The sequence below is a fragment of the Priapulus caudatus genome, unplaced genomic scaffold (genome assembly GCF_000485595.1).
Source record: "Priapulus caudatus unplaced genomic scaffold, Priapulus_caudatus-5.0.1 Scaffold121, whole genome shotgun sequence".
NCBI lineage: Eukaryota > Metazoa > Priapulida > Priapulimorpha > Priapulimorphida > Priapulidae > Priapulus > Priapulus caudatus.
In genome coordinates this window covers 483,386-494,978 of record NW_014577182.1, presented here as the reverse complement: position 1 = coordinate 494,978, position 11,593 = coordinate 483,386, and the positions used below count along the sequence as shown (strand labels likewise).

General features: G+C 40.5%; 1 protein-coding gene and 1 long non-coding RNA gene across 7 annotated transcripts in view; one reads left to right on the top strand and one right to left on the bottom strand.

Moving 5' to 3' along the window:
* The window catches only part of LOC106805641 (protein sel-1 homolog 3-like), an 18,822-nt gene that overhangs the window by 382 nt on the left and 6,847 nt on the right, over window positions 1-11,593 (top strand). Inside the window, exons 2-20 of one of the 6 annotated variants that reach the window (XM_014807326.1) lie at window positions 208-325; window positions 536-660; window positions 785-900; window positions 1,099-1,151; window positions 1,509-1,641; window positions 1,921-2,062; window positions 2,379-2,584; window positions 2,820-2,954; window positions 3,108-3,225; window positions 4,003-4,064; window positions 4,284-4,403; window positions 5,124-5,324; window positions 6,219-6,392; window positions 6,803-7,011; window positions 7,234-7,324; window positions 7,559-7,649; window positions 8,204-8,268; window positions 8,478-8,605; window positions 9,230-9,320. In XM_014807326.1, coding sequence (XP_014662812.1) covers window positions 874-900; window positions 1,099-1,151; window positions 1,509-1,641; window positions 1,921-2,062; window positions 2,379-2,584; window positions 2,820-2,954; window positions 3,108-3,225; window positions 4,003-4,064; window positions 4,284-4,403; window positions 5,124-5,324; window positions 6,219-6,392; window positions 6,803-7,011; window positions 7,234-7,324; window positions 7,559-7,649; window positions 8,204-8,268; window positions 8,478-8,605; window positions 9,230-9,320 — 2,046 coding nt within the window. In that variant the 5' untranslated portion in view covers window positions 208-325; window positions 536-660; window positions 785-873. Of the gene's footprint in view, window positions 1-207; window positions 326-535; window positions 661-784; window positions 901-1,098; window positions 1,152-1,508; window positions 1,642-1,920; window positions 2,063-2,378; window positions 2,585-2,819; window positions 2,955-3,107; window positions 3,226-4,002; window positions 4,065-4,283; window positions 4,404-5,123; window positions 5,325-6,218; window positions 6,393-6,802; window positions 7,012-7,233; window positions 7,325-7,558; window positions 7,650-8,161; window positions 8,269-8,477; window positions 8,606-9,229; window positions 9,321-11,593 lie in introns of those variants that run through there. The other 5 variants (XM_014807325.1, XM_014807327.1, XM_014807328.1 and 2 more) reach the window with 5 other exon arrangements.
* LOC106805643 overlaps window positions 10,920-11,593 on the bottom strand; it is a 4,021-nt gene continuing 3,347 nt past the window's right edge. Inside the window, exons 4-5 of the long non-coding RNA XR_001393451.1 lie at window positions 11,342-11,508; window positions 10,920-11,011 (exon numbers count right to left, since the gene is read on the bottom strand). This is a non-coding gene — a long non-coding RNA (uncharacterized LOC106805643). The remainder of the gene's footprint in view (window positions 11,012-11,341; window positions 11,509-11,593) is intronic.

Here is an 11,593-nt window from a genome sequence, read left to right as displayed (position 1 = left end):
GTGTGTGTGTGTGTGTGTGTGTGTGTGTGTGTGTGTGTGTGTGTCGTCGTGTCGTGTGTGTGTGTGTGTGTGTGTGTGTGTGTGTGTGTGTGTGTGTGTGTGTGTGTGTGTGTGTGTGTGTGTGTGTGTGTGTGTGTGTGTGTGTGTGTGTGTGTGCGTGTGTGCGAACTGTGTAAATAGCTTTCGCCGCAATTGAATTTATTACAGAGGAGTACGAGTCGATCAACTTTCCTCTTCTTTTTAACGGAGCATATTACGGCGTCTACAGAAAATACGAGCCGTTCCATCAGAGGAAACTGGTTGAGGAGCAACGAACAAACCCCAAGTAATGTAAACATCGCAGTAAAACGGGAACGTTCACGAAAATGTTATGTACCAGTGTGCCGTACACATTAGGCCTACGACTGCATTTCTCATAGGTGTAATGTTGTTTTGCTCACTGCTTTTAATGCTCTATTATCAGCATATAGACACATTATATATAGTACGAATGCATGGTTTTGGTCCAGTCTAAATAGATTTCCTATCGTTGCAGAGTTTCATTATCACTTTCATTCTACGTTGAGGAGTACTGCCACGGGTCGCAACTTTGTGGATTGTTCCAGAAGGTCACCTGGGACCAAAAATACCTCACACCTGTAATTTTGCTATCGCGTGAAGGTGAGATATGTTAGTACAACGGATACACTGTAGTATGCCAAATAACTACTTAGCATTGTAGAATGCTAACAGTTAATTTCTATACACGTTGATAGGAGATTTTACTTGGGTTTTATTGCATAAGGTCACCTACACGTGCAGTTCAATCTTGAAGACGACTCCCAGTTGGCCCATCTCACATGGTGGATCGTTCCAAAGAAAACGTGGTGTCACATGGTTGTCAGCTTTCAGGCGAATCGTGTACGTATAATATATATATATATAGTCGTGGAAATACGTAAGTGTTACCGAATGTTCTATAGCATAAATGTCTTTGCTAACGATAAAAGTATTTCTCGAAAGACTGAAAACGCATACCACGTAAAATATCTCGAAACATTCCTGGAAGGTAAACACATTCTACTAAGTGGTGAACTTGTGTCGGATTTACATTTGAAGTACAAGATACGCCTCGAGGACGAAAACGGGATCAACTACAAGATGGACCATACGTAAATACATTCTAGAAATAATTACTGTTTTTTACTTAATGAATTTAACTATATTGTTCTTATGCAACATAACGATTTTCCATCCTACTTTGATAAATATGATTCATTTTGCAATGCAGTTAAAAATAAGCTTGGATTATTTAAAACATGTTAAACGCATTAAGCTGTGCGCATTGGTTTTTATATTAAGCGAAATTCTAAACAAAGTTAGTTCGAAAGCAGTACGATGAGAACAATTCTTTATATAGATACACAATTGATAAGCAGTACAGAATGAATAATAATGCACAAATCTTATTAAACATTTAGTACTTATTTCACTATTAATGTGTAATTAAAGCTCATTAAACCCGTCAGATTACCTCAGGCAATAAAATTCAACCACGCTGAAGGGTTCGCTGCATTTGGAGGAACTACGACAATGCCCTCTATGACTGGCTACATCACATACGGAAAAATATATCTGAGAAGAGTAATTAGGTGGGATGAGGTATACATGCCCTCACTATTTATATTATTGTTATCAAGTTCGTATTATTTTCTCATTTGCTCAATATAGAGTGTTGCAGTCCTTGAGACACCTGTAGGGTCTTCTAAAACGTTATTTCAGTCCCTGCTTAGACATTCTTGGCTACATTGCTCCAATGTCTTTATAATAACACTTAATTAAAATATAACTGGTGTTAATAGATTAATCAATCCCTCGCGTGTATTAGTGTGTAGATATCATCTTATTCACTGATTACTTTCGTAATTAATGACTGTACAGCCATCGCAGAAAGCGACCGATGGGCGTAAACATTTCATGGCTGCTAGGGAGGAATTGGATAACAGCTGCAGGAGTGATACGAAGGAGCTGTTAGCTCTCACACGAAAATATACAGCTCTGCTGGATCGCTGGAAACAGAAACGTATGCACACGAGCTTGCATGCGCTGAAAACACGCTAGTTTTATACTACATACGAGCCCATATTGTACTATATATACTGTTATATACTCTATACATACTCCCCGATATATACTGTTTGGTCAATCTCTCCTCGTTCATCGCACGAATTAAAATGCAATTTCAAGAGTTTGTAAGACTATAAAACGAAGACATTCTCGGAACTATACATCTCATCGGTAGAGGACCATTCGATTTCTAAAATAAAAATGTATTTTGTTACAAATATATCAGTACTACTATATCAGTATACTCGTTTATTAATTATACTCAATTTCAGGTTCATGCGCGAAAGGCTTTATAAGTTATATCCACAGCACACGAGACCGGAGTAACAACCCTGTCTGCCGATTGTACGCTGATCTTAAGCACCACAAGCTCGACCGCCTACATAGTGTTCTGAAGAGTCACGTGGCGACATCTGGATTCGTAGATAGATACATTCTAGCCGGAAGGTTGCGGCAGAATGTGTCGCAAGATATACAGGTACATAAAACACCGATTGACATGGCGGAAAAAAGCTAACGTGAAAGGAGGGTCACTATGGCGACTGACTATATACAATTAATTCTACAGAAAGTGTCACTAAGATAAATCGCATATAGCCAGAGGCCACGAAAATTTTGTGACGTGCTAGATTTGCTGTGGTAATTTTCCTTAGCTATTATGGTATCGTCACTGTACTGATCGCTTGTAAAGTTAACTGCATGTTCATGCACAGGAGCGCGGCCTTGCTGCGCTACAAGACGCGTTTGCCTTGCTTAGAGCAGCGTCTTGCTGGAACGACACCGAAGCAGGATACATGCTGTACGCTCTCACCACGGCCGGTATAGCCACGAAACGTAATATCAACAAGGTGCGTCTTCGTAAATGAAAACTTCATTCATCGAACTACCTTCATGGTAGAGGAGAAATTAACTGCTGTTAGCGTTTTTATCGACAATGAGAATTAACGCAATTCACTTCTTCCTGTTATTATCACTCATTCATTTTTCTCTATTAACTTCAGGCTAACCAGTATCTATATCGGGGAGTCATGCAAGGGGATAGGTACTCACTGATGGCTTTAGCCAACAAGTACTACTACTCCTTAGATGGTTTCCCGACAGATATAGAGGTTGCATTTGGTAGGTTCTATTCGTTTCGCATTTATGCTTGCTACAGACTGCAACCGTTATTGAAATGAGATATACACGTAACGAAATCTTCGAATAAAGAAATCCTTCTCTATCGGGGAGCGAAATAATAACATCAAAATCTATAATGTGGAGAAATATTATATATATATATATCTATATATATATATATATTTATTTATTTATACATATACATATACATATATAATATTTGAATATAACTATATTAAGTAAAACGTGCGGATCTGGCGGCACAACTCGTGGTCCTCTGCTACGCTTGTACCTTCTCATCACAACTGACAGAGCAAGGAAGCGGCTAACTGTCGTTATAAAACCTGTTTTTTTTTAGTAGCAGTCACTTCGCTTATACGTAGGTTTAGCATTAGTCTCGTGCGAAGCACGCTTACTCACACCTGCGCATTGGTGTGTGTTTGCATATGCGCATTAAAATTATACTTAATTTAAATGGATGCCATGATGACATCATGACATGAAACTGGATTGCCCATTATAACCATGGACTCATAACACATCGCACGCACACACATACGCACACATACAAACACACACACACACACACACACACACACACACACACACACACACACTGCACACACGCACGCACGCACGCACGCACGCACACTCGCACGCACGCACGCACGCACGCACCCACACACACATATATATAATTATATAAGTATGTAGATAGATATATAGATACAGGATTATCCCGGTTGTCTTATATTTTGGTAATGCATTATCCCGCAGGTTACTTTTACTACGTGGCCTATATGTCTCAGGCAGATCGAGACCTGCATAGTTCTAGTCACGTGAGTAATCGGCCGGTCATACAACTCATGTACCTACTATTGCATTTGAATATTAATCATGAGCCTGAATCTGTTAGGGTTGTCATGCCGCAATTGTGGTAACATTGCCCGAATATCGTGACGAAGTTAAAGGAGAGCTGCTCTATCGAAAGCCAGCGCGACCAGTAGATAGATGGTGCAGACTAACGAGGCCGTGATCCCGTTCCAATGTCTGTGCAGGTGTCCGTGGAGCACATTCGCTTGATAGATGAAGCCATGCTAGCCGCACAGGTTGATGAGGGAAGTGACTGGTACATGTGGCTCATCCACCAGGCTCAGCGAGGCGTCGTCAACGCATCGGTACGTGCACGCTACAACCTATATCCCGGTTTCTTACTGCGGCAGTATGTGCGATGCTACCACCGAAGTTAAATAGCTAATCTTCAACTAGTTTAAAAGACGACCACTATACTTAGTGGCAATGCTATAGATAGTTATGATTTAGAGCGAAATCAACTAAAATACAGGTAGTAATGGGACAAACCACAGTCAACAGAAACTATTATAACTATAATCGACACTCTATTCTGATAGACTTCTCTATCAAAACATTGGTCATGCAGACTTATCTGCTGGAGTTACTACGCTGTCACAAAGAATATTTGATATAATTCCAGTGGCATATTCTTGCATACGGGCTGCTAAATGCTCCGGCATACATCTGCTATGGGTATATTTTTATCTGTATGGTTGTAAAAACAACCGGCATTACAGTACTATTTACATCAAACTCTTTAGCAGATAAGATTGTTTTTCATCTAGCTAGTAATACTAATCATCTTGTCAAGTTAAATCATTGTTAAAAGCAATATTGCTTGCTACATGAGCTATGCGGGAAACTGTTTCTTTGAATCAAACGCAAATACAAAAAAACTGGAATTATAATACAGCAGTTTAAGCGTAAGAGCCGGAAAACCACACATGTACTTCATATTTTATAAAATAGTGCTAGTACTATTTACGATGATATCGCGTAGTATAGACACTCATATGAGAACCTATGTACACACGCTCATACAGCAAGATTTGGCGCGCTTCTACTACTGGGGGACCAATGGCCTGCGGCGGAACATGCAGGCAGCGCTAGAGTACTACAAGAAAGCCGCACAGACCAAGGATCCCGAGGCTCTCTACAACTACGGCATACTGCACATGAAGGGCCACGGCACCAAGAAAGACCTCGGCAAGGCAATGGGTTACATCGCCGAGTCCGCAGCGCACGTGAGTGACCGAGACCGTATACAATGAATGTGAACGTTGAAATAAATTAGATTATATTATTTTATTTTAGTTCAGTTCAGTTCAGTTCAGTTTAGTTTAGTTTAGTTTAGTTTAGTTTAGTTTAGTTTAGTTTAGTTTAGTTTAGTTTAGTTTAGTTTAGTTTAGTTTAGTTTAGTTTAGTTTAGTTTAGTTTAGTTTAGTTTAGTTTAGTTTAGTTTAGTTTAGTTTAGTTTAATTTAGTTTAGTTTAGTTTAATTTGGTTATTTTAGTTTAGTTTAGTTCAGTTATTAATTGGTTACTTTAGACTTTAGTTCTAATTAATCTGTTGTCTACATGTGTGCCACGGCCCGGTGACACTAGACGCTTATACAACGTCGGTTGCGCAACACAAGGCCGATTCTTGGAGCTACAGAGAGTAATAGCTAAGGGTTAGCAGAGTAGGGTTAATTAGTTCGCGGATCACTTCCACGATATGCTCTGTTGTGTGACAATTCAACATTTGGGCGGAGTCGCGTAAATCTTAACCCTAGTAGACAGTTTCTCTGTGTATTTGCGTGTCTTTGTGTGTCTTCGTGTGTCTTTGTGTTTTTTCTTCAGTTTTTGTGTATTTTTGTGGCCTAATATACATACAGCGATACATGCGTGTGATGCAGGTCGCATCACACGACGATGAGCTCTCTGAAGTTTTCTGGTATACCAACAGTGTTTTCCCACCTAGTACAAGATACACACGAGTCTATCTAATGGCCCGTGAGGCCAAATGTCTATACGCAGGTATCATTTTTCCCGTGTACATGCTTGCCAGTTCATGGCTGTTTCAGAGAGCTACACGCGGTTAGCGATACAGTAGTGTGATACTAATAATTGCCTCGGTTATACGTTCTCTGTATGCAGGGGAATCCAGCAGCTCTGGCCACCATAGGCTGGCACGCGCTAATCAACGAGAAGAACATGACGAAGGCGGCCGCCTACCTACAGAAGGCGACTAAGATGGGAAACCCAGAGGCCGCTAATAATCTCGGCTATATGTATGACGCAGGTCTGATTCCTGGACATCCCGCTAGCAAGGTGATAGTAGCTGGTAGTGAAGCACGGCTGAGCATCTACGTCACGACGACGCTGACAGCGAATCAGCGATACCGCGTTGCTTCATTGCACAGTGACATATATAAAGCAATGCGGAAGAATTGTGCAATATTTTCTCCTATTATATAATATGTTGTAAGCGACCAAGTTCCGAGAGAATGTCCAGATCATAGTTAGCAGGATGAGGCATGGTACAGATAGTAGTCATCGCACGTTAGAAAGAACAAAGTCACATTTTAGCAGGCTGGTTGTATATATATATATATACATATATCCTTGCACGCTAGCCTCTGACCCTAGTTCTGATACTCTCGCCATGCTAGAGTAGTTCAATGTCACAACTTCATTGCATAGATAAATTACACGCGAATTTTGTCTCCAATGTTATACAGGTTATCGCCTACCACTACTATCGTATATCAGCAGTAGGCGGTAACCTAGATGCGGGAATTAACACGCTGCCCTGCTACATGTTGGGAAGTCCCGTGGAGGAGAGAAACCCTCAGCTGGCTGCTGACTGGGCGCGATACGTGGCAGAGCAAACGCCATCTATCGGCGTGCAGCTTCGAACAGCTCTCGATGCATTCCGTAGCCACAACTGGTAACTTTCCTTACATAAATAATGTAAAAATGTTTTTTCGCGTTAAATACCGTAATATGGCGATGAATGTTCACATATTAGTATCGATCAACACTCGCTGATATTATAGTCATCGTTTATATTGCGCTTAGCGTAATATCATTTAATAACTGATTATAGTAACATAGAATTGAAAAACTATCAGCCAATGCCAGTGGCGTTCATTAAATAAATATTTATTAGGGAAGCTTCTCTCATATACTACATTCTGTTGGCTGAAATGGGACTGGAGGTTGGAAACTTTAACTCGGCCTACCTTTGCGAACAACACCAGGTGAGTACCAGATGTCAAAGCAATACTGTGATTCGACAGGCGTAGATAGGATAAATAGCTACCCATACGTACACGATATCTTAACCGATGCAAACTGTTCGGCGCAGAGGAATAAGTATTAGTTAAAATTACTATCGTGAAATTTTAAAGTAGTATTATGTTTTGTTATTATGCCATTTGTTACACAACTTCCTCAAATGAAATTTTATTTCGACGCAATGTGCATGATTATAGGAAGATGTTGTGAGAGTTATGACACGCGACTGTTCGATAAGACATTTCAATCTCAGCATTTCACGACCCCTCGATCAGGTTAGCGCCTATGGTAAGTACAACCTCAATCACTGTGAGTATAATACCAGGTACGGTGGCGCCGCCTGCCACCGTGTTTATCGCTATTGGCGATGAAATCCTTCAAGAGCTTTCCTCGATGTAGTGCATCATTGGCTATTATCAATGAACTATTCCTACTATGATCTCTGGGTCTGTTGGTAGTCGTGCCAATTACCCTGCCCTCCACCACCATTTCCCCACCGTTTGCAAATAGCGCTGTAATCCTCGTCAAAAAATTAGGCGTTATAGGCTCTAGTCATTAGTCATTCATAGAGCATAATTATATCGAATTGTTCCTGATTCTGTCTCACATCAAAATTAGATGTAAAACAAAATGTATAGAGCAATGAATCTCATATGTATTTGCATCCGAGTGAATGTGAATGTTCTACTCTCTTTGATATAAAAATATATAGGCTATTCTACTCCAAGATGGTCGTGGTCGATGGTTTAGTAAAGACTTTCATGTGCAATTGCGTAACAAATATTCATTGTATTGTGCAGCTTTAATGAAAATGGCTGATTATAACTGGTATGGACATAAAGGGAAGCGTAATATGACGGAAGCCATTCGCCTCTATTCGGAAGCAGCCATGAAGGGCGAACCACAGGTGCAGGGCACTATAAGTACATTTAAATTAGTATATTTAAATCTTAAATTTATCATAGGTATAGATATTTTTTAATCACATTTGCCTCTGCTTTATTTGCTGCATGCGCAATAATATCATTACTGTTTAATTGCTAGTTATAGGCCTTTGTTATTACGTCCTAAAATTATAGCTGATGATTTACGTTTTGCTCTCGTGTATTGTTTTAGGGATACTATAATCTTGCCCAGATGGTCGAAACAGGAACTAATATCAGCAAGGCTGCATGGAAATATCTCAATATGCCGCTAGACGCGCATGACCAACATTACGCCGCGCTAAAAGAGCTCTACACTAGGTTATATATATATATATATATATATATATGTTATATATATTGTGGAGCGGCATAAGTCAAGCTTTCCTTTAGTAGCCAGGGCTGCAGTGTGTGTGTGTGTGTGTGTGTGTGTGTGTTGTGTTGTGTGTGGTGGTGTGTGTCGTGTGTGTGTGCGTGTGTGTGTGTGGTGTGTGTGTGTGTGTGTGTGTGTGTGTGTGAGTGTGTGCGTGTGTGTGTGTGTGCGCGTGGGTGTGTGTGTGTGTGTGTCGTGCGTGCGTGCGTGCGTGCGTGCGTGCGTGTCGGGGGGAGGGGACTTTGCTCACGCTGCTTGGAGTTGTGTGAGTTGCATGGACTGTATGGCTTGGCTGTCTGCGTTTCCTTCCTTGTTAACATTTATATACACTGCGTTTAAGAACTACCTAGGTTTTGCATTAATATTGTACATTCTAATGTATGTTGAAAGTATAGCATATTGGTAGCAGCGTGCTAATAACTCTGTACTAAACGCAATTCATATTACAAACGAGACGGCAGAAATGCAATATTAGTGTAGCAAATTGTATTGCTGCAAAGTTCATTAAAACTTTGATATCATGAAATTTCTAACTAGTTTTATTTATTATTTATTTCCAATTTTTTTTATAGGTGTAGAGATACAAAAACAGACGAAGCATTCTTTGTGTGTTCACTATCCCTTTACCGCGTGACTACGGCAGAAGTGTGGAAACATTACAAGGTATAACTAAGTCACCATATGTTACGACAATATATTTATGATACTGCCATATGTTATTACAGAAGGCGATGGAGAGGAAAAGAGAGCGAGGAAAAGATAGCGACACCCAGAGAGAGAAAAAGAGAGAGAGAGAGAGAGAGAGAGAGAGAGAGAGCGCGAAAGAGAGAGAGAGAAAGAGAGAGAGAGAGAGAGAGGGAGAGAGAGAGAGAGAGAGAGAGAGAGAGAGAGAGAGAGAGAGACTGAAGTACGGACGGACGGATAGACGAACAGGCAGAATGACGGCCAGTTGAATGTATAAGGACGGTCAGACAAGGAAGGAAAAGGGCGTGCTAAAATGCTTGCTAGTACCTAGCCATAAGTTCCCATCTCGCTTAACACTACGTGGCGTAGTAACGTAGTGTAACTGTCGAGAGAGCCTGGTCGGTTTAGCTAGTACCCTGCTTAACCAGGCACTTTTTAACCAGCGTGACACGCCTTATTAATGGACCGTCTTATTATTTACCCGTGTCAATGGGTCAAGAAGGCCTGAACCGTTCATTTTGAACCAAGTCAATGAAGCGGTTTCGAGCCGACTCAAAAGTACAAGACAGCGTATCTTTACCGTATAAACGATCATTCTTAATTGAGTATATTAAATAATTCACAATTAAAATTAATGACTTATATCGGAGCAACTTTCGCTTTAACAAGTAGAGGTTTCGGCAGGAGAACGCACCTATCGCCAGTAACCTAATCCAGTAACAGATTGCAATAGTACTGATTTAATCCTGCCGTGTCGTATCTTAATATTATTAGTCTATGATTGTACTACTTTACGGGCGGCACTATACGGTGTAAACGGGTCGCTAATAATAAGACGGGTTATTATTGAGACGATTTATTAATAGGCTGGCTTACAAAAAGCCGTGTAAACGGGTTAATGGTGTCTAAAATACACAAAATGATTGATGTTTGACAGGTACCAGCTGTGACGCCGCTCTGTATCTTAGCCAGCCTGGTTATAGTTGCTAACATTTACCGACCACAGAGGAAATCCTTATATTTTACACATGGTCGGACTATTCTAATGATATCCATTCTACGTCGAACTGACTTCTTCGATATCATTGCTGGATACATGCAAAATTGAACAACACCAGCAACAGCCACGTCAAAGCCATCGCGAGTAATTTGTGCGACAATTGACAAATATAACGCCGCGTTGAAAATACAGAGTTACGTCTGACACAATCAGCATTACTGACGCTTAAAAAAAGTTGTACATAAATGCGTTTAGTCCGCTTTATTGTAGCGAACACGTCAAGATAGCAACGCATGTTGTCATCGCTCGCGCACTTTTATGCACAGTCTGCAGACGGAAAACTGCAGGTAAAAGTCAAAGGCCGTATGTTTGGAAGAATTCCGCGATCAATACGTATTACATTATTCATAACGTCTGTCAACGCGCACTATACACCACGTTTTCGCGCGCAAATCCATAAAGCACTAGGCTGAATATGTGAATCCTCCCCTCCCATTGGAGACTAGTTCATACTTAGCAACGGCAAGCACAAGCGCGGAGTATAATGACTATAGTGTAGTAACACGCTGAATTATGCATCGTCGTCACAGGCAACACGGAGCATGCCTATAGATATGTCAATCTTGCCTGGTCTTAGTAAGCTGCACTGTTACCGATCGAAATCGTCCACCTAGAAATAATCAAAGCAAATCTTTCAAATATCATCTAATAAATTTCAGTGTATATATTACATGCTATATTTTGGTTGAAAAATGTGTGATTTCATTGTATTCGCTCAACGTATATGTTCCATAGCACACACACACACACACACACACAACACACACACACACACACACACACACACAACACACACACAACACCACACACACACACACACACACACGCCAACACACCACACACACACACACAAGCACACACACACACACACACACACACACACACACACACACACACACAGTTAATGAGTGGTAATTAAACATATAAATATGTAACATACTTCAATGACTAGGGCTTTCTCCGTCTGTTGCTTAAACCGCCTTATCTACGGCGATAGCTCTTTTTTTCATATATCATGAAGCCAATGCATATAGCAAAGAATACAAGGATAGGAGGTATAACAGCCACTAATGTCCTCCATGACGTGTTGAAGCCATCTGTTAAATCCTATACGAACGAAGAAAAGAAAATAGGTTACATTTATCATATTATCAGGAGTTAATGAAGACAAATTATGTTCGACAAATTATGT